The following is a 22028-nucleotide window of genomic DNA, read 5'->3' as shown; positions in this document are numbered from 1 at the left end:
AGTCTGCTTTGTTAGCCCACAAAGCAGAATGGGCACTATATATTTAAAAAGTGTGCCCTTACAGTGACTGAAGGGTTGAAAGCTATTTCACTGTATTGATTGATATATATTTTCCATAGAACCGGCCTATGTGTGATTAAAATTCTAATTCTACAGCTAGGAAACTACTAGAAATTCATTTTTTAATTTATTTCTTACTTAATTTTCAAAATCTGATTTATGGATTGCAATTTAATTTTTATAACCTGAGTGTAAAAGGTACTTTAGAAAAATTTACGTTAGGCTGCCGGAGCCCGAACTGACTTGAAAACAGTTCTGCTACTTATCAGACCTGCTGTGTTCGAATACCTGGTTAGAAGACTGTTGCCTGTCTTTGTGATCAGGAAAGACAGCCACCACCTCTTAACCCCCTCGGTGCTCGTGACAAGACCAGCTCGTCATGAGTCACGGTGGAGCTGTGCTTGTGACGAGCTGCTCTCGTCATAACAGCACCGCTCCGCCCACGGGCGATTAATTCCCTGCCTTTGCAGGCAAATTAATCAGTGGGCGGGGTCGTGACGAGACCAGCTCGTTATGAGCACAGCTCCACCGTAACTCATGACGAGCTGGTCTCGTCACAAGCACCACGGCGCCGCACTCACCCCCCGCACTGTAGGGGAATTACCCCCACAGGTAAGGGGTTAGGAGCATTCTTGGATATGGAAACACTCCCCCTGTGGTGGAAAAGGGTCCTGCATGAAGAAAGAAGACTCCTGCTTAAAGAAGACTCACTCAAGTACTCCTGACTCATGCTGGCATTTAGGGACTGAAAGTACTCAAATGTTTCACTTCCTCTTTGCCTGGATCAGGAACACAAAAAGCAAACAGACTCCTGACTCCAAGAGGGCCCAACTGACCACAGATGATTGGAACCTGCGTAAATTATGACTCTAGCATAGTTCTACAAGGTGTGCTTTCCCACCCACAGGTGATATGGGTAAACTTGGTTCAATGACCAAAGATGCATGTGAAAGATGGGTTATTGTTGCCCTGCAGAACACTACTCAATGTGTTATTGAAAAAGAGGTAGTGTTTTTGGGTTACTAACAATCCCCATGAAGGGATCAGTGGCACCGTGGTAACAGAAACAAACATTTTCCATTATACACAGTATTGCACGCCCACTGAACTAAGAAGAATGAACACTTTAAGGTAAAAAGTATTTATGACTACAGGAAACAAAGTGTTTCTCAGTACATCTAAAACAAGTACAGAGAACATTATAAAAACAGTCTGTTATAAATAACGAGAATAAGATGAATATTTCAAACAGGGTTAAAATGTCATCTAGAATCTACCACCTTAGCGTCTACTTTTATGTGCTACGCTAACAGAGCATGGAAGGCAAAGCAACTTACAGTCTAGAGTTTCTTAAGGAGAAGAGATGCACTACATACCTTGTTGACTACAAATACTGTCTATATCAGTGGAGGCATGAAGACTGTGTTCCCTACAACAGGCAAACACACATTGCAGTCTTCCTCCAATATTCAGCTTTATCAGCTTCAGGCAAGATCTAGCATCCGTGAAGTACGAAGTGTGCTGGCAGTGGGTGAGACCGTCTCTGACAGAATCTTGTGTCATAATCTGGGCAAATGACCTCTCCTGACAAGTGGTCAAATGGCAGTCCTTACATACTAAATCTTATCAGAAATTGGAATTTCTGACATGAGTTTAGGAATGCCTGACATAGATTATGTGCATTAAGGTGTGCGTCTCAGAGGTTTCCTTATGAACATATAAGGTAGAAGGATGTGAATTCAGACTACATCATTTCTATTTGTTCTTTTTTAACCTTGACATGGTAAAAAGTAGACATTTGACCCAGACAAATGTTGCATGTGATGTTTTATCTATGTCATGAGTTGAATGACTTGACACTTTCATAGTTCTTAGAAAGATAAGGTCAGACGGCATCTGTGGCAAATGGCAGACCTGACTTTGAATCTGCATGAATCGGGAAAGATGACAACTTCCATTGTCTAAGAGAAAATGGTGATCTCCATTATCTGCGATGGAGTCAGGCCCTACATAAAATGGAGTTGGATCTTAGAGGCTTTAGGTCAGGTCAGACTCTTGGTGCTTAGTAGCATGCCCTGAGGATCTCGGGGCTGAAGGATTTACCAGACTAACCTTTACTAGGAGTTGGGAAAAAATGGGAGGTAGTATTTTTCCCCACACTGGAGTACATACACACGGTGCCAAAGCTTCCCAGGAAAGTCACACCACAGGTTGGCAAGAAAACCAGGTTCATTCAGCTGAGCTTTTTACCACAGTAATAATAGGTTTAGCAGGGACATCGCAGAAAAGGTATCATGCCTAATGAAGTCTTTCTCAGCTGCAGCTTCCAGCCTTGCCTTGCTGAGGATTTGAATTCCAAAACAATGATCACAGCTCAATGTAAATCATTGGAATGGAAAACGGGCTGCATTTCCCCCCCAAAAATGCAGAGTTTTCTTTTCATTTTTTTTGTGGACAGTGCAAATGTTTTATGACCGCATTCCTTGTTGCAAAACATTCATACATAACAGTGCTACTTGCTATTAGGAAGGGACTCCTTTTACACACTCCTTTCCCATAGCGATCTGCAGACCCTATTTTGCGCGTCGGTAATAGGTTACCAACTCGCAAAATAGGGTTGATACATAGGAAAATGATTTTACAAGTCATAAACAGCTCATCGTGCCAATTGCGACTTGTAATCCTACTGGCCCAAAGCCATTAAGGGTAATCCCTTCCCAACAATCAGTCTGGAGGAAGACCCACATTGAAAAATGGTCTCCTAACTTGAAGTATGTGCAGTGTCAGGTGCCTCTGTTGAGGCTGAGTATGACCTGTTCTTTCTATGACTGCAGCAATGCAACATCAGTCTGACATGGACCCCTAACTGAGCAGAAAAAACACCAACAGCAGGCCTTACCTCATTGATGGTTTCCTCAGAAGCAGGCCAAGCTCTGTTAATGGGCTACTAGTACTCTCTACACTCCTTTCCTTAGTGACTGTTATGCCTGCACAAATATTCCATGAAGTGGAAACTAAGTGCCACCCAATAGACACTGTTGTTACCTCAGAGAGTGCCCACTATAAATATCACTGTGATATAACAAACACCACACCAATTAGGGAACTAGTGGAGCCCTATAGAGGTCAAATAAACAACCTCTCTCCATAACAACTGAAGTGACACTGTTGTGAAACAATGTCTGAGGCATTCCATTTCTTAAGCTAAGCTTGAGTAAGGGACCTTAGGTCAGCAATGAGAGGAGGAAGCAGTCCATACCTCGTCACAGAGTGGGATGGGGTCAGTAAATGTTGCAGACCTCACCCCACTCTCTGATAAAGTTTCACTAATTGACACTTGGTCCCGGGGACGCCAGTGCTTAAAACTAAACTGAAATGCCCTGGTCCGAGGCTATCAGTGACGCTACTCCTCATCATGAAGGGACCTCACAACCTTTTGCTATTCTGAGGAGGTCACGCTCACAAGGCAGTGACATCTTCAGCCCAGCAAAGTTCGGCTCAGGCAGCCATGTACCTGCATGGCTGCCTGACCTGAACATAAAAAGTGTCTGTCAGGATGACTTTTGCTCAGCCTAACACTATTTATGTGTGCCAAAAGCGGGGGGGTATTCACCCTTAGGGACAGGCTGGAAGGAGATTTTTGAAAAACAGGTGTGTTTAAGTTGTGTTGTTTGTGAAAGTGAATGCAGACATGGCTATGCTTGAGGCTCATTATTAGTAATTAAGGACACAAAGGTATCTATTTACTAAGATTTTATGCCATGTTTGCATCATAAAAGTGACGCAAATCGACGTAATTTCTTTAATCCTGTTTACTTTCCAGCTCTAAACTTGTTCAGCACTGAAAATCACTTGAAAGTAATGTGCTGCTTTGCATTACTTAGCGCTAACAGGGTATGCCATGGGTGGTACATGGGTGTTCCCATGCAACCAGCAAAGCTTTCTTGACGCTAAGTCCTATTTACTAAAAAAAGTAAACAGGGTTTAGCTTCAGAAAATAGCGCCCCTTTCAAGTAGGCGCTATGAAGGAGAAATGCGTTAATTTTGCCTTCTTTTTCCAACTTTGCATTGTGCAGCACACATACAAAGTGGCAAAAAAATTAAAGTTAGTCTGAGTATAGTGTTTTGTCCTGGAAGGCTATCCTTCTAGTACAAAACCAATGTTAGACTCACGCAGACACCCTTTCACTATGGTGCAAAGTGGGGGGTGGGGGGGCACATGGCAGCTAATTATAGCGCTGGTGCTAGGGAGAGGGGAGGAGAGTGCCATATTTCTGTAAATTTTGCGCTCTCCTGCTCTCTTCTTCTCGTACTTTTTTACCTGCTGCACTGCGTTTCGTGAGCTTTTAGTAAAACTGTCCCAAAGATCCGTTTATGTTTCTAGCCGTTCTACTCACCGCCATGTCTGAACCAATATTCCATCTTCCGAGCTCCCCATTATTGTGCTGCTCCTCTTCCATGTCTCCTGTTTCCTGTTATTCCCCGCCCTGCTTCTAGACTGCCCCAGCTGATGGGCGTATCTCAGAATTGACCTGCATGCTTCTAACCAGCTGTGCTGGTTCATGCACATTAAAATTACTCAGTACCACAAGAGACACAAAGTAATATTTATATTCTCCCCTTATATTGGTACTGAGGAACAGTTTCGACTGGCATGGGCCAGGGTAAATGTAAAATGTCAAGGTATTTGTAGAGCGCACTGCTACCAAGCGGTTTGCTGGCACTATTACTCATACCGTTGTAGAACCCTTCCTGGCTTTCCCTGTGAAGTGTCCACTCCCGGGCACTCCCACGGTGAAGCCAGGCATCCTGGCGCTGTTGGTGCCGGTGTGGAGGTTAAGCAAGCTATTGCCCAGAGTTGCAGCATGGGGCCCATGATTAGAATAGGCACCGAGGCGAGAATTGTCAGGTCCGAGGAAATTGAGCCCAAGACCTGCCGAGGCGGGAATTGAACCCTGGTCCTGGGCCAGAACTCTGCATCAGGGTCTGCCGCTCTAACCATTGAGCCACACTCCTCCAACCTGGAATGGGCCATGGTTGGTGGAGGGCGGGCACAGGGAGTTGCAGGGGGGTTGCGCAGGGGTGTCACGAAGGAGGGAGTGAGCCAAAAAACAAACAAATAAAATACAAATCACTTACCTTGCTACCGCCGTGTCCCACATCTCTACTCCTGCTCTCCTGCTTCCGACTTCAAGAACAGGAAGCAGGCAGGCAGGCTCCCTTCCCAAAGCCAATCACAATGCTGCAATGCAGCATTGTGATTGGTCCGAGTGCTGTAACACAGCGCTCATCCAGGGGCTGGAGGGGTGGGTATGTTCTCCATGAAGGCTGTAATGCAGCCTGCATGGAGAAGGAGAAAGTGCGCATGACTGATTTGGGCGGCTATAGAGGGCCGACCAAACAGTCATTGCGCACTTAGGGGTGGACAAACCAATCCTCCCCTGCTCTGCTCCTAAAGCAGAGCAGCCTCGTCCACCTGCTTGCCTGCAAAGGAAACATAACATGATAATAACTGAAAGTTTTTACCATTTTATGTGTTTGCTTCTTGGACTACGAGAAACCAGTGGGGCGATGTTCTTCCGCCACAGCGAAGGAGCGCCCCTACCAAAGAAGTTCAAAATGTTTTTGCTTTCGTATCGAATATTACGAAAAATTGTCATGCTGTGTCAAATCAGAAGTAAATTCAACTCTACATACCTCGTGTTTTCTTCCTTTTATACTAACTGTGTATATTCAGTTGTGTACAAATCATGAGTCCACTCTGTGCTGCTGTTTTTTTAAATAGATTTGAAACCTCTTATTTGGCTTCCTAGAGCCTGTGTCTTTTATGTCCTTCAGATTGTATGCAGAATTGTTTTAACATAAATAACATAAAAATATCTAGAGGAAACTATTGAGCAACACGTCACTTCTTTTACAGAAAGCGAACAGTAACTTTCTATGTAGTCCAGAAGAATTGGAAATCCTGTTTGATGGGCTTGATAATGACAGAAAAGGATATCTCACCACTGAGGAATTTACCACTGGGCTAAGTATGAACACTTTGCTATTCTGCATGTGTAATGTATGGGTAAAGTGCGTACACGTCTACAGACATACTGTAGCCACTTCAGTCCATTCATTCATTTCAGACTGTGAGATGTTCCACAATAATACAGACTCCAGAATATCGTGCTATCAGAATATTGAGGCCACAGCCCAGGCGAGAAGGAATAACTGAAGAGAATACCAATAGCCCAGTGCCCGTAGACTCAAGCCAGAAAAGTCAGAGGGAAAGTTAACTGAGCCCAAAGATACCCGCAAAGCAAACAACTAAGTGGCCACCATAGAACGATATGTGGATGATCATATGTTCTAGACTAAAAGAAATTCAGGACAGACCAAAAGGAGCCACAATGGAACCAGCTGTAAGCTTATAACCTTTTTAAAAGGAGACACCCACTGAAATAGCAAGGTCCAAATAAAAAGCCAGGAGCAATGTTGTCTCACTACCACATGGGCTAAGGAATTGCTATAACCAGCATGGCAGTTTAGGGGAAACTTGTTGCCAAAACCCACATCGGTCATTGCGTGGAAAGCCACGAACGGGGGATCAGAGACAGAAGCCTGCAAAACCAAGACACCATACTGGCTCACAGAACCACAGCACCACACCAAAACAATGGCATCTGAGTGAGGGAAACCACAGCACTATACTGCATCGGGACATACTGGCTAAAGCTCAGCCTGAAATAGATTAAAAAAACATAGAAATAAAACAAATGCAAAAAACCCCCATTATAATGGCCCCCTCAGAGTGCGGGTCATCATCTCTAGATGCACAAAGAAAAAAAAACAGGTTGTGTTTTCAGGGGATAGGGGTGTTATGGGTAGTAGAGGCATGGTCAAAGTTATAGAAATGGAAGAAAGACTACATCATTAGGTGGAAAATAGCTTTTTTCCCAGTTACAAAATTAAGGGTTATTTGTCCATGTGAGTATTCACCTTAAGTCCGTATGGACTGGGACGAGGAGACACAAGAGGGTAATGGATAGCCGTCGTCAATGGTATATTTAAATTCACATTGTACATTACCATTAACATTGATTGTAGTCATTGTTTTGCTTTGTCAGGTAATTTTTCAGATCAGATTGCTCTCACATTAATCAGATGTTTGTGATTTACCGTTCTAGGAAATTTTGTTGATTCTCAGGAGAAAAACGCGGAACAAAGAAGAAAGCGCTTGTCTTCAAAGAGAATGTCTGCACCTCCAATGATGCTCTCCCCGGAAGAGGCTGATGATGAGGAACGCCAGCACTTTATGTCTTTCATGGAGCACTTGGGCGCTAATAACATTTTTGAAGAGTAGGACACTGATTTTCTTTTACTGAATCTAAATCAGCTTTTGAATAGTTTAGTGTTCAGAGTCGGGAGAATATGTAAAAATGTTAATTTTAAAATGATATTTGGACTTGCACTGGGAATCTCTAAAATTCTGCTGCAATCTCCAGTTTTGGAGTAGGTCACATTTTGGTGAATACTTTGAAAGAAATCTAATCTAATTAAGAAGGCCGAGGCTCTTCCAATGACTCTGAAACCGAAATGGTACTAATGAGCATTTGGTGTAGAGTGATCACCGATTTCCAGGTTATTAAGGAGACTGTTTCAAGGCCTGGGTGTTTGTGTGATGTATTCTGGGTGTTGCAGTCTTGTTTTGCTTTCATTGAAATATTAAGACTGATAACAATTGAAATAATTGATTTGTAGGTGAAACATTCAGGTATGGATGCAGTGTCCGTCATGCCCCGGACTGAGGTGGTCACCCTAATTTCTTACTATTACTCTCCTTATTTTTACTTCTTACATTAACAAAGAAGAATATATATTCGGATGCACTAAATAAAATGCTGCAGTTTCACATGAATAAATGTTTCCTTTAGCCAGACTGAAGCATGCAGTAACTCACTCAAAATACATAATCAGCCAGATTCATCATTGAAAATTGCGCTCGCAGAGGGCCAGAGTGTGAGAATCTGGCCCTTTGCAAGCGCAATTTTTGCATTTGGGATTCATCATCCCAAATGCAAAAATCGCTAATAGCAAAATCGCTAAATTGCGAGGAATTGCATTTAAGGAATCTCTATTTGAGATTACTTAAATGCAATTCATTAACCATTTTTTATTTGCGAATTCGCAATTTTTGGCCGCTATTTACTGCGAAGTCTGACTTCGTGGTAAATAGCGAAAACTTAGAAAAATGCACTTTAGTGCATTTTTCCAAGTTGTATGTTACACACACACATGTCCTTTGGACGTGTGTGTGCGCAACATCAGTCTACATTTTCATTTCAGGGGTGCTACAGGGTGTCCTTTGGACACCCCTGGCACCCTTGAAATCGCATCCTTATTTGCGATTAGCTAATTGCTAATCGCAAATAAGGAAGCTGTAGGAATCGCAATTTATTTTGCGATTCCTACATGAATCCCGTTTTGCAAGTCCATAATAGGGATTAATCGCTATTAAGAACTCACAAAACGTGACAATGATGAATCTGGCTGAAGATTCTTTTTTTTGTTTACAACGCAGAAAAACATAATTCATTTTTCATTAAACATTTACCTTAGGGCAAAAATCTGTTGCCGTTTTTAGTACATTGGAACTGGACTAAAGGGGCACATTTGTGCCTACATTTGAGGCTGGCCAATGTCCTGAAACATTTTTGGACCTCACAATCCAAAATGCGATTCACAAATAATATTGAGAAACATTGTTTGAGTGAAGTTGAATAACCTAATGGCACACGACCAAGTATCATTTATTTATAATCCTGTAGGAGCAATGTAAAGTGTGTAGTAAAAAAATCTTTAGCAAAGCCACCACGTTTGACTATTGCCTTGCCACTGCTTGTGTTCTTAATCTGGATGGCCATTTTTGATGAATAAACATTTAGAAATCATCCAAAGATGCTGCTTGTGCGTGCACGCACACAGGCAGCCATCTTGGAATATTTCTGAAATTCTTTAATACTGTTTACCAGTGCCGGGTGGTCAGTGCTTTGAAAGCGTGCCAGCCTATCTGGAATGTTTAAAAAGGCTAAAGTATTGAAAAAACTACTCAAAGAACGCCACTAGGGCATATACATTGAATAAATGAACACTTTTTTTAAAAAATGTATGGCAAAAAAACAATCCATGATCGTCGTTGGAATGGATTTTGGCGTTCTTTATTATTATTATTCTACCATTTCAGGATGAATGACGGTCATTTTGGAATAGTAGAAATTAATAAAGTATCTACAAGATACGGCACACATTCAAGCCAGTGGCCTTGTAAGAGTGCGCATAGAGCTTCCAGGCCCTCGCCAAAAATAATACATAAATTAAAAATTATAATAATAAATACAAACGCTTTCCTACAAACCCTGGCATTGAAGTGCACTATTTAATGTGGGGATGACAACTTAGTGCGTAGATAAAATGCTGTCCCTCACGGGGAAGTTAGCTAATGGCTGAAGTTGGCTGACCTTCTGCCCCAAGATACATGCAACTGTAGGCGGAAGAAGCAAGTGAATGAAAACAGAACAGACCAGTGGAAGAAGAGGGCTAGCTAGGGCCCCTTATATATGTATGGTAGATTGTCTTTTTTTAAACAATAGTCTGGAGAGACACCTAAAGCTGTCTCAAAGGCCATAGCTAAAAAGATATTTGGGGGGCACTTAGAGTAAAGGGAAAGGCGGCTGAAGCCCATGCAGGTAAGAGCGGTGGCCCCAGATGGGGCGGGTGGGGGGTTTCGACAGACAGCGACGAGAGGAAAATAATTTTATATTTAATTTTCCCTCATGTTCGTCTGTCGAATCCTCCCCCCCAACCCGGCCCCACCGCTCTTACCTGAATGGGCCGTGGCCGGGGAAAGGTCTGACATCTCTTGACAGCCATCCATCCGTTGAGATGTCCTTGAGGTCATCAGCTCAAAACCCGAAAAACCCCTCCTGTTCATAACCAACCCCAGGCCCAGCATTTTCACTGGTATTGCTTTCATTCACAACATAAACTGTGATTGTGAAAGGCTGCAACTGTGGAGCTTTTTCCATTGTGCAGGGATGCATGCATATATGTAGCAAATGGGACAATTTCGGGTACTACTCGTTGGTGAAACTTGACCAGTTTATGCAAGCTAGGCATACATAGAAAAATAAAAGTAAAGCCTAATTGCTATACCTGCAAACGAAGGGATTTTTTAGTCACCAATGAAATTAGCAACTAGCACATTGTACACAGCAGAACACAGACATAACTATCTTCTGGCATTTTTCAAAGGAAATCTGTCAAAATGGTCCTAGAGTATATACAAATTGTAAAATGCTTCAAAAAAAAGAAATATGATTATAAAAGGCATGTCTATTACCCATCTGCGCCAGCAGTCCACAAAGAACTAGGGGCCATCAGTAGGCTGTCCTTTAAGTTGGAGCCTGATGTTTGGAGTCACGTGGCCTCATGGGGATTGATCAGCTAAAGCACAGACATGGCAGCTAGGTGTTAACCTTGCTCAGGTGGGAGTAGTGGCCACAGAAACTCAAAATCTGTATCGCCCATATGTTGTTTAGACCTTAGATGGCCTAAAATAGCATCAGGAGAAGTCATTAACTTTCTCTACCACAAATCATATGAAGAATAGGGATTGTACATGCCCTCTTCAGCCCAATGTCAACATCAAGGAACGTGGTGCACAAAAACACTCCTTGTCCAACACCCACTCTGAGCAAAAGAACACAAAGAACTTCGCAGCAGAGCGCAGACTTTAGCAGCTAAACTTACCTTAATCGACTAAGAATACACATCCTTATACTAGCCCTTCTCACTCTCAGGTTGAACTTTTGGTCGCCTTTACAATCACTCTTTCACCCACTTCCCCTTGTTGTATATTGAAACGTACTGAACCCTCACAAACAAAACAAATGAAAAACAGTTTTCAGCATTATAGAAAATAGATACAAGTTGTGCAAAATGTTGATTTAATAAGATTTCACTTTCATAGTGCAATGTCTTGGGAGCCTCAGTAGACCTATAGAAATGTGCATTATACAATCAACGATGGTGCTGTTAGCATTAACTTCCTGAAACTGAAGCGTTTTGATAAGTACAAGGACAATTGGTTATAGCATATGGTGTGTCCAGATTAGCTGATGCATCAATGGAAACCTGCAGTCTAAAATCATGGTATGATTCACATGAAGGTGCAGTTAATAAAAGTGCATTTGTAAAGGTCACGTTCGCTAAGAAGGGTGTCTTGGTGCTGGAATAAGAGATATCTATTGTTACCCAACTCAACACAGAAGCCCTTTTATCAACCTTGGAAAGATAAAAGACTGAGCGACCAGGCCAGGATTCGAACCTGCAGTGGATGAATTACTCCCCTGGGCCACTAGATCAAATATAGGCTTCACTTCTACTTACTATCTCTGTCCTCTGCCAAGCTGCACAGGGGATCTGCAAATGGACAGCTATCTTATCAGATGTTTTACCAATAACTGCAGTTATGAGATGTAAAATATATTATGCTGGGGGCCAGCTGAAGTGCTTTCCAGTGGCCTGCACATATCTGTATGTAATTAAATTTGCTTCAGTATTTTGGTGACTTGCCCTCCAGCCGCCACTTCAGACGAAGGCACACACATTTTTTTTTTTTTGCAGAGTTTTATATAGTGCGAACTAGACCCGAACTGAACCGGGTATCAGAGCGCTTTACATAGCACCAGTTACGTTACACAAGGACACACATTCATTTTGTTAGGCACGGGGAGATTAAGTGATTTGCCCAGAATCACAGGAGGTTTTAGCGACATTACCGAGACTCGAACCGGGTTCCCCAGGTCCGAGGTCGAGCGCCGCAGCTGTCGTCTGCAGCAGTCCCCTGTTTCCTGCAGGATGGGACATCTGTGTCAGAAGAGAATCTGTGGAAGCTTCCCCATTCAGGAAGTTGCCCTAGGAGTCCTTGTGGAGTCATGCCCATGAGCAGGCCCGAGCCAGGAGTCGGCTCAACAAATTCTATTTCTTTGGAAACTATGAGGGAGAAGTGGGAGGCAGGTGGGTTGTTAATGCACAGGACTCCAAAATGATGTTTAACTTTGTTGCAAAACTGAGAGTCAAAAGCCTGGCTTTTTATTAGGACTGGCTAGATCGCATCAACAGTGCCAGACGGGTTTACTGATCCACTCCACAGAGAGAATGTGTCTTAATCTGAAGAGAGAGAAGGCCTGCTTAGTTCCAGCACAGAGGAATGTTAGCCTCCTAGAAGTTTTTCTGCACGAATTTCTGCTTCCAGGACTATGTTCAAGGACTGGCACTACCAGTCTAGGAGGGCTGCGGGTTATAATAATCCACATTTGTAAAGCGCAAACAATCACCTGTAAGGGTCTCTAGGTGCTGGGGGCCGTCTGGAAGATTAAGCAAGCTATTGCCCAGAGTCACATGATGCTGGGCTAACCTGCCGCCAGAGCCAGGGATCGAACCGTGATCCCCAGATTCCAGCGTCAGTCGCCCTGCCCACTGCTCCACACCTCATCCCTGCTGCTAGTGAATTCTGTGTGCCCTAGGGAAATTTTCGTACAGAGACTGGAGGATGGAAAATGGTCTACAACTGAGATCGTTACATGCCTGGAAGAATTCTAGCAGACAAGTTAGTACTGGGTATTTATTGTTAAATTGAAAGCTAAATAATGGGGACTGGGGTTTGAGGAGGGGGACTATACGTTCAAGGACTGTTCTTCAAAGAGGAGCTGTTCTCAAAACTTGTGGGAAGACTTTGTAATTTTGAAAAACGGTGAATGCTGAATCCCAGGAAACCTGCAAATCCTCAGAGCAGTGGCCGCTCCTCTGCTTTAGCAGAGGAGTGTCGCCCCACAGCTTTTAAGCAGCGCCAAGTAGAAACATTAAATGATAATAACTTAGTTATTATCATTTTATGCTTCGTGTCCTGCTGCTTTGCAGGCAGGGGGGTGGGCGAGGCTGCTCTGCTCTCAGAGCAGGGGAGGAGTGGTTTGCCCACTCCTAAGTTCGCAATGACTGTTTGGCCAGCCAAACCAGCCATGCACACTTTCCCCATTCCCCATGCAGGCTGCATTACAGCCTGCATGGAGAACATGCCCACCCCTCCAGCCCCTGGCTGCGGGCTGTGACTCGGCTCCCAGACCAATCACAACGCTGCATTGCAGCATTGTGATTGGCTTACGAGAGGGAGCCTGACTGCCTGCTTCCTGTTCCTGGAGTCTGAGAGCAGGAGAGCAGGAGAGCAGGAGCAGGAACAGAGATGCCAGACCTGACCTCAAGGTAGGTTTTGTTTTTTATTTATTCCCTCCCTCTGTGCAACCCCCCGCGATCGCCCCCACCACTGAGGGGATGATCCAGAGGTGCGTGGGGGGCTGTTCAGGAGCTTCCTTCACTTTTGCTTCGATAGATGCAGGGAGGATGGGCAAGTGAAAGAGATGCGAAGCGTAGTCTTCTCAACAGTTGGTGGAAGTTCAGGTGGTGGTTAATGTAGGCGGGTCTGGGTTGTGTAGAGCCTTATTCTCAGCAGCTTGAATTGGCATCTCTTCTGCACAGGGAGCCAGTGGATTTGCTTGATGTGGGGTGTGATGTGGGTTCATTGGGGAAGGTTGAGCATGAGTCTGGCTGCAGCGTTATGTATGGTCTGAAGTCTCTGTAGGAGGTGTGCAGTGATTCCTACTTAGAGGGCATTGCTGTAGGGCAGTCGGCTGGTGAGTTGCATCTTGTGTGTAGGGGTAGCCACTTGAAGATCTTATGTAGCATGCACAGAGTGAGAAAGCAGGCGGATGAGACAGCGTTGATCTGTGATTTCATGGTGAGCCTATTGTCAATGATGATTCCAAGGTTTCTTGCATGGTTGAAGGAAGTGGGTGCAGGTCCAAGCCCGATGGCGGCACCAGGAGTCGTTCCATGTGTTGTTGCCTCAGATCAGTGCTTTCATCTGGTCTGTGATCAGCTGCAGACAGTTTTGCTACATCCAGTCAGCGATGCTTATCATGTATCTGTGGAAGTTAGTTCTGGTGTTGGTGGGGTCGTCTGTGAGTGAGAGGATGAGCTGGGTATCGTCTGCAAAGGAAATTATGTTGAGACTGTGGGATCTGACGATGTTGACCAGCAGTGTCATATATGCATTAAAGAGCTTGGGGCTGAGGGATGTTCCCTGGGGGACATCACAGGTGATCTCCTTGTGTTAGGAGGTAAAAGGTGGGAGGTGGATCCTCTGAGTTCTTCTGGTGATGAAGGAGGTGATCCATCTGAGCGTGTCCCCTTGGATGCCGATGTGGTGGAGCCTTTCGTTCAGCATTTGGTGGGATACGGTGTTGAAGGCTGTCGAGAGGTCGAGGAGGATCAAAGCTGCTGTTTGTCCTCAGTTAAGAAGGGTTCAGATGTCGTAGGTGGGTGCGATCAGGGCAGTTTTGGTGCTGTAACTGCTGCGGGAGCCGGATTGGGAGGCTTCAAGTAGCTGGTTCTGCTCCAGGTGTGTCATGAGTAGATTGCTGATGATCTTTTCCAGTCCCTTTGCTAGCAATTGGAGTAGGGCTATTGAGCTGGGTTACCCCTGTCAGGGGAATCTTCATTTTGGAAAGTCGCACACTTACCATTATCACCTAAATGTCACGCATCCTCCACTTTACACAGTAGTGTGTGAAGAAGTCTGAAGACATGTAAAAGACTTTGTCCTCTGTCATGGCTGCTTTGTTGACTCATTAATGGCAGTAATTGAACATGGTGCAACAGGAGAGTGTTCCCAGTGCACATAAGCAAATAGGACCTCAGCAAGACAAGCCTTTCGTTACCTATAAGATAAAGCATAAGAACATATCTGCTTGATCTACACAGTATATCTACATGACTTTATTAACACTGCAGTGTTTCAGTTTCGATTATGTATATGTAAGTGCAGCAAGAAAGTACCTTGCCAGCTCAGCCCTCTGAAGGTTAACAATATGCAGATTGACGTACAAGGTTAGCAAACTAGAGGCCAGGGCCTCGTCTAGGCAGGCAAGCTGATGCAAAGGTAGCCACATGACTTGTATCTTTTGCTTTTCATGTGCCCCCTACCTTTTGTCTTACAGAGTAGTGGTGATTTTTCCCATTTGATTAAGGTGTTGGCAACCGTTGGCTAAAATAACTAAGGGCCTGATTACAACGGTAGTGAACCCGTCACTGGCAGGCTGCCGGTGGTGGGTTCACCGACATCGTAAGGCCTTTTTCCACCCGTCAGATTAGGATGGCGGGTGTGTGCCTGGCGGGCAGAAAGCCTGTCTGCCATGGGTCCGACAGAGGCAATTGTCACGATTGCCTGTCAGACCCACCCCGCATCCACACAATGGTGGCAGTGCCTAGCAGGCACCACCCGCCAGATTTGGATGCTGCATCCCCACCAGTCTGTCTATAGCGGTTCAACCGCCATTAATTTGCTGGCGGTGATGTACTTAGGGGGCCAGTTGTGGGCTACCCTTATGCAGGGGCATGTGGAATTTGCACTAGGGGGGCACCTATGGTGCCCCCTGTAGTTCCCTGCACCAGGTGGCAGGCACTGCTTGGTGCCTACACGTAGTGCGGGGAAATGCACAACATCCATTTTTACCATTGCGGCGGGTATTGCAGCCAGCAGCACCGCCGCAACGCGTAGGGTTTTGTCTACCCAGAAAAAGCAAACCCAATTTATGGATTCCACATGTTTTTGCCAAGTGGCATGTTCAAAAACTGTTTTTTTTTTTTTGGGAGTGCGTGGAGTGCGTGGAGTGCGTGGAGTGCGTGGTACTTTCTGTACGTGAGATTGGAATATATACATATATATATATATATATATGTATATATATATATATATATATATATATATTAAAAAAATATATAAAATAATAAAATAATTGTCAATAAAGTAAATTTAATATACACTTTAACAAATATAACAAATAAACTTAACAGAAATTGTAAACACACATACATAATAATGTACATATATATGCATATTAACTTAATAATAAATTAACTATTAATTATACACAGTCACTACATAGAGTAACTGGGATTCCAAGAACCGAGTTGTTAAAACAAAACAAAGAAAAAAAGAACGATGATGGAAAATTCCGTCTAATAACAACTTTTTCTAATGATGCCAACTTTCTGAAAGGAACACTGCGCAGAAACTGGCACATTCTGAAGACAGACCCTATCATTGGGATGGATATCCCAAGAAATCCTCTGGTGACTTTTAAGAGAACGAAATCCATCAAAGATCTCTTAGTACACAGCCATCTAGACGCCCCAAGATCGAGAACAAGTACCATGGCAGAGATGAAAGGGTTCTTTCCCTGCTGCAAGTGCAAGGCCTGTGCATACAGCAAAAGAGTTTTAGGCTATGAGATACCAGGCCTCAAAAATCGAAAAACCATTAGCTCTTTCATTACCTGCCAAACACCATATGTAGTGTACTGTCTGATGTGCCCCTGCAGGCTAAGATACATAGGGAGCACTATAAAAAGCGTAAAACTGAGAATCCTTGAGCATATGCGTGCTATAGCTAATAAGGGCATGACATCCCCAGTAGCTAAGCATTTTGCGATCAAACACCGTAGCAACAGGGATCTCTCACAATACTTCGGGGTTGATCAGGTACCAGAGCATGAAAGGGGTGGAAACAGATTACTTAAACTAAGACGCCTGGAATCCAGTTACATAATTGACCTGCAAACTAAAATCCCAATGGGCTTAAACAGTGGGGAAGAACTGGCTATCCACCTAGGAAAGTAAATTCACAGAAATATTACCAGGGCCACCTAAACGAATCATGAGGAATTTGTACTGTCCTAAGGCATGCCTTTGGGGTAACCTGGCGGTTTCTAGTGATAGGAGCCGCCCGAGCCAATCCACGGCAATGTTTAAGGGAATGTTCTGTATACCAGGCGACTGTACATTACTTTTCAATGCCAAAGCATTGAGTAAACTACATGTGTCTTTAATGTGATAAATGTAGTGCCATTTAAGGTTTTAAGTTTGAATTGTCAAATATGAATGTCATTCATTTAACACATGTAATTGCTCTTTGAAGGTTCGATTATGAATATGGCATTATAACATGTTATGTATTTGGCTAGCCAATTCACGGCAAAATGTTTAATTCGTAATAACTTTGAAATCATGGTCTGTAAGTAATTTTGATCGCCGCATAAGTACAAAATCTTGCTTGTTTTGCACATTCCAACATGGCACCCGTGTATTGAGGACGGGTAGTCCTACCTCACTTTTCTCATGAACTCACGCTTTGCACTTTAAAAATGGCTCCTGTGCAACACTCTTGTTGACACATTGAGAAAGGGCTTGACCCAAAACGCGTCTGTGAGGAGCGAATAAAGGAAATGTCTGATAAAACACCCAGCGAGTGCTGTTTTCGTCTTTCCCGGCTGAGGGAGGAGATTTGGAGCAGTATTGTCACACGGCGTACCAACCGTGTTTGCGGCACCCACCGCTAGTGCCCTGTCACTTTTGGTACAAAACCGGAGCTTGAATATATATATATATATATATTTATATATATATATATATTCACTGAAAAAACCATAGGTTATAGACCATATATAGTTAGGGATTAGCATTTAAAAAACCTTATTTTATTTGCACAAAACCATTGAAATTCCATATATAGTTAGTTGCACTAACTATATATCGCGGACCCGCAATCCACTGCTAATGATGTCACATATTACATCATTCATGACATGGTCAGTGACATCACTGATGACATCACTGATGACATCTCAAATGACATCACTGATGACATCACTGATGACATCACTGATGACAACACCCAGTGACTGTATGTTTCTGTAAAGTTAAAATATGTCTTACATATTGAAGAATGAGTGGATGTATAAGTGTCTGGATGAAGGATTTAGTAGGTGCATGACTGACTGTATGAGAGAATGATTAAATGTGTCTCACTGAGTGTATGGGTTAGTGATTAAAGTGTCTTAATTTGGCAATCATTATTTATGTTGTTCTGTAAACTGCTGCATGTTTAAATCAGTAGCTATATCAGTAACTATATGGGTTATTGAATGGTTGCCCAAGTATTTGTATGGGAGACTGAGTATGTGTGTGGGTGGCTGGGAGGTGTATAACTCTGTGCATAGATTTGTGAGCAGTTGATTCCCTAGGTGTATGGGTTCAAAAGTGCATGTAGAAACAGCTGTATGGACAGTTGACTGTGTGCATGAGTATATTGGTGAGTGAATGGATATCTCAGTGCTACATGTCAAAGTAAGTACATATGTAAAACACACTCCATGTGAGAGTTGACATATATAAATAAATGAACATAAGAGCCAGTGAATGTGTGAGTGGCTGTATGAATCATTGTGAACTTGTATCAAGGTTTGTATAAGAGAGTAAATATGTGTTACTATATGTTTGAATAAGTAAGGTGTGTATAACTGTATAGTTGAGGAAATGGAGATGTGATTGATTCTTTGCATGACTGACTAGGTGTGTGAGTAACTCCATGGATGTGTGACAGTCTGTGAGTGCCTGTTTACACTGAGTGTATCTAAGGTTATATTAGAGTCTGAAGATGTATTATCACATAAATGATATCATCAGTGATGTAATCAGTAATGTCAAATGAGATGTCAGTGATGTCATCAGTGATGTCATTTGAGATGTCATCAGTGATGTCATCAGTGATGTCATTTGAGGTGTCATCAGTGATGTCATCAGTGATGTCACTGACCATGTCATGAATGATGTAATATGTGACATCATTAGCAGTGGATTGCGGGTCCGCGATATATAGTTAGTGCAACTAACTATATATGGAATTTCAATGGTTTTGTGCAAATAAAATAAGGTTTTTTAAATGCTAATCCCTAACTATATATGGTCTATAACCTATGGTTTTTTCAGTGAATTTTCAAGGTTTTGTAAATGCAAATTCCTAACTATATATGGTCTATAACCTATGGTTTTTTCTGTGAATTTCATTGGTTTTTTAAAAGCTAATATCTATAGCTGTAAAATATATTCTTTATTAAGTGACGTATCACGTAGCCCGTGAGACGCCTCATGATGCATCGCATAACCGTGACGTATCGTCTCTGCAGCGCAAACCAAACCCAAAACGTAAGCGCGCCAGAACACGCTTAAAGATATATATATTTTTTTTTAACCTTAATTAGACAAAATCCACACGTGCACATATCACAAACGTTCAAAAAACACAATATGTCGGACTCCCGTTACGCTGCCGGTTAGCTGCCCGGTTAACGTACCAGGAAGCACCTTTACCGCGAAAAATCGCATTTTTTTTTCTTTTGCCCCGCAGGGAACTTTAATAGCCCCCTCATCAATCCTAGGGGTTCAGGAGGGGTCTGCCTTACCCCTTTCATTCATTTACACCTTTTTTTTTCCACCTCTTGTCTCTCGATCCTACCGAGAGACAAGATGGCGGCCGCTCCGGACTGTTTACAATGTTGACAGCCAATCAGCTACTCCTCAGACTCCCGTTACACTGCCGGTTAGCTTCCCGGTTAGCTGTCCGGTTAGCTGCCCGGTTCGCGTACCAAGACGCGTCTCTACGGCGAAAAAATCGGATTTTTTTTTTTTTTTTTTTGGCCCCGCGTGGCTTTATAATATCCCCCTCATCAATCCTATGGGGTCAGAAGGGGTCTACCTTGCCCTCTTTCCTTCATTTCCCCCTTTGTTTTGGTCTCCTCTTGTCTCTCGATCCTACCGAGAGACAAGATGGCGGCCGCTCCGGACTGTTTACAATGTTGACAGCCAATCAGCTACTCCTCAGACTCCCGTTACACTGCCGGTTAGCTTCCCGGTTAGCTGCCCGGTTAGCTGCCCGGTTCGCTTACCAAGACGCGTCTCTACGGCGAAAAAATCGGATTTTTTTTTTTTGGGGCCCCGCGTGGCTCTATAATATCCCCCTCATCAATCCTAGGGGGTCAGAAGGGGTCTACCTTGCCCCCTTTCCTTCATTTCCCCCTTTGTTTTGGCCTCCTCTTGTCTCTCGATCCTACCGAGAGACAAGATGGCGGCCACTCCGGACTGTTTAGAATGTTGACAGACACCGGAGAGCCAATCAGCTTTGCTTCGCAAAGTTCCGATACGCGAAAAGTTCGCTAACCGGATCGCTACCCGGAGCGCTGTTACAGATATATATCTTGTTTTAAACGTTAATTTCTCAAAATCCACTGAAGCACATATATTGAGACCTAGCAAAGGCACATCGGGCTAACAGTCCCTACAATTTTGCCAAGTTTCGTGGAAATCCATTCAGCCGTTCGGGCTAAAAGTGAGGCCAACCGCCCTATGGAAATTAACATGGGAAAAACGCGTTTTGGGACCCCCCTTTTTTCTCGGCCCCCCCTTGACGAACCCCCCCCAAATTTCCAGGAGCTGCTCAGAAACAAAATGTGCCATTTTCCTGAAAAGGTCAGCCAATTCCGTCCACAAACGCCAAAGTTATTAGGCATAGAATTTTCAAAAGTTCCATAGAGAAAAAATCCTAACTATATATACCTACTGGCTATCGCCAGTAGGTAGTATATATATATATATATATATATATATATATATATATATATATATATATATATATATATATTACCTACTGGTATATAGTTAGGATTTTTTTCCTATGGGATTTCTGAAAATTCTATGTTGAATAACTTTGGCGTTTGTGGACGGAATTGGCTGAAATTTTCAGGAAAATGGCACATTTTGTTTCTGCGCAGCCCCTGGGGGGGTTTCGTCAAGGGGGGGCCGAGAAAGAAGGGGGGTCCCAAAACGCGTTTTTCCCATTCATTTTTCCATAGGGCGGTTGGAATCACTTTTAGCTCGAACGGCTGAATGGATTTACACGAAACTTGGCAAAATTGTAGATATGGTTTGCCCGACGTGCCTTTGCGATGTCTCAATATATGTGCTTCAGCGGATTTTGAGAAATTAACGTTTTAAAAAACAGATATATCTGTAACAGCGCTCCGGTTAGCGCTCCGGTTCGCGTACTTGACGTGTAACGGAACTTCGCGGAGCGATGCTGATTGGCTCTCCGGTCTCTGTCAACATTCTAAACAGTCCGGATCGGCCGCCATCTTGTCTGTCGGTAGGATCGAGAGCCAAGAGGTGGAGAAAAACGAAGGGGGAAATTAATGAAAGGGGGCAAGTTAGACCCCTCCTGACCCCCTAGGAATGATGTGGGGGCTATTAAAGGGTCCAGTGGGGCAAAAAATAAAAAATACATTTTGTTTGATTTTTCACGGTAGAAGCGCTACCCGGTACGCGAACCGGGTAGCTCACCGGTAGCGTAACATGAGTTCGCCATTTTGTGTTTCGGACAAATTTAATCACAAGATGGAGGAATAATAATGTGGGAAATGGGTATAAGGGGGCACGGGAGATGTATCCTGACCCCCTAGGTTTTCTGAAGGTGGCTGAGGAGGCTCATATATGTCGGAAAAAAAATGTTTTGAATTTGTCGCGCGGGTAGCTGCCGGTACGCGAACCGGGTAGCGAACCGGGAAGCGAACATAAGTGAAAATTAGTGAAAAAAGGTACATTCGAATTTTTAAAAGAGTGATTATAGTTAAGGTAGCTCTGAAAAGAGCTTTTGGGTTCTGTGTAAGTTCTAGGTACTTATAAGTAGGTACCAATACACAGTCTTAAATTTTGTATGAAAACTCTGTTTCCCTCATCTGAGAAGTGCACACCATCTCCTCTGTAGATATCTTGCATGTAGTAACGCAAGTTATTGTTGTAGATGGCGCCCATTCCATGGTCTCTCATATAAGCTGAAACAGACTTATTTACATGCTTACTCGCTTTCTCAATTTGTGGACAAATTTGATTGGACCACCTCCATTTCTGTCTTTGGCATATATTGGAATATACCAAGGCAGTTTGAGGAAAAAGTGCCATTAATTGCTCAAAGGTGTCCT

At 43.4% G+C, this 22028-nt stretch overlaps 1 protein-coding gene across 3 annotated transcripts in view; it reads left to right on the top strand.

Annotated features, from left to right (window-relative positions):
• RAB44 (RAB44, member RAS oncogene family) overlaps nucleotides 1-22028 on the top strand; it is a 450865-nt gene that overhangs the window by 173086 nt on the left and 255751 nt on the right. For all 3 annotated transcript variants that reach the window (XR_015295992.1, XM_086923095.1, XM_086923096.1), the window contains exons 3-4: nucleotides 5981-6092; nucleotides 7233-7404. Coding sequence is in view for 2 of the 3 variants with exons in the window: in XM_086923095.1 (XP_086779221.1) it covers nucleotides 5981-6092; nucleotides 7233-7404 (284 nt within the window). In the remaining variant the exon portion in view is untranslated. The remainder of the gene's footprint in view (nucleotides 1-5980; nucleotides 6093-7232; nucleotides 7405-22028) is intronic.

The sequence above is a fragment of the Lissotriton vulgaris genome, chromosome 5 (assembly GCF_964263255.1).
Source record: "Lissotriton vulgaris chromosome 5, aLisVul1.2, whole genome shotgun sequence".
Lineage (NCBI taxonomy): Eukaryota > Metazoa > Chordata > Amphibia > Caudata > Salamandridae > Lissotriton > Lissotriton vulgaris.
Note: the sequence above shows the minus strand (reverse complement) of the source record. Positions and strands in the feature narration are given on the sequence as shown.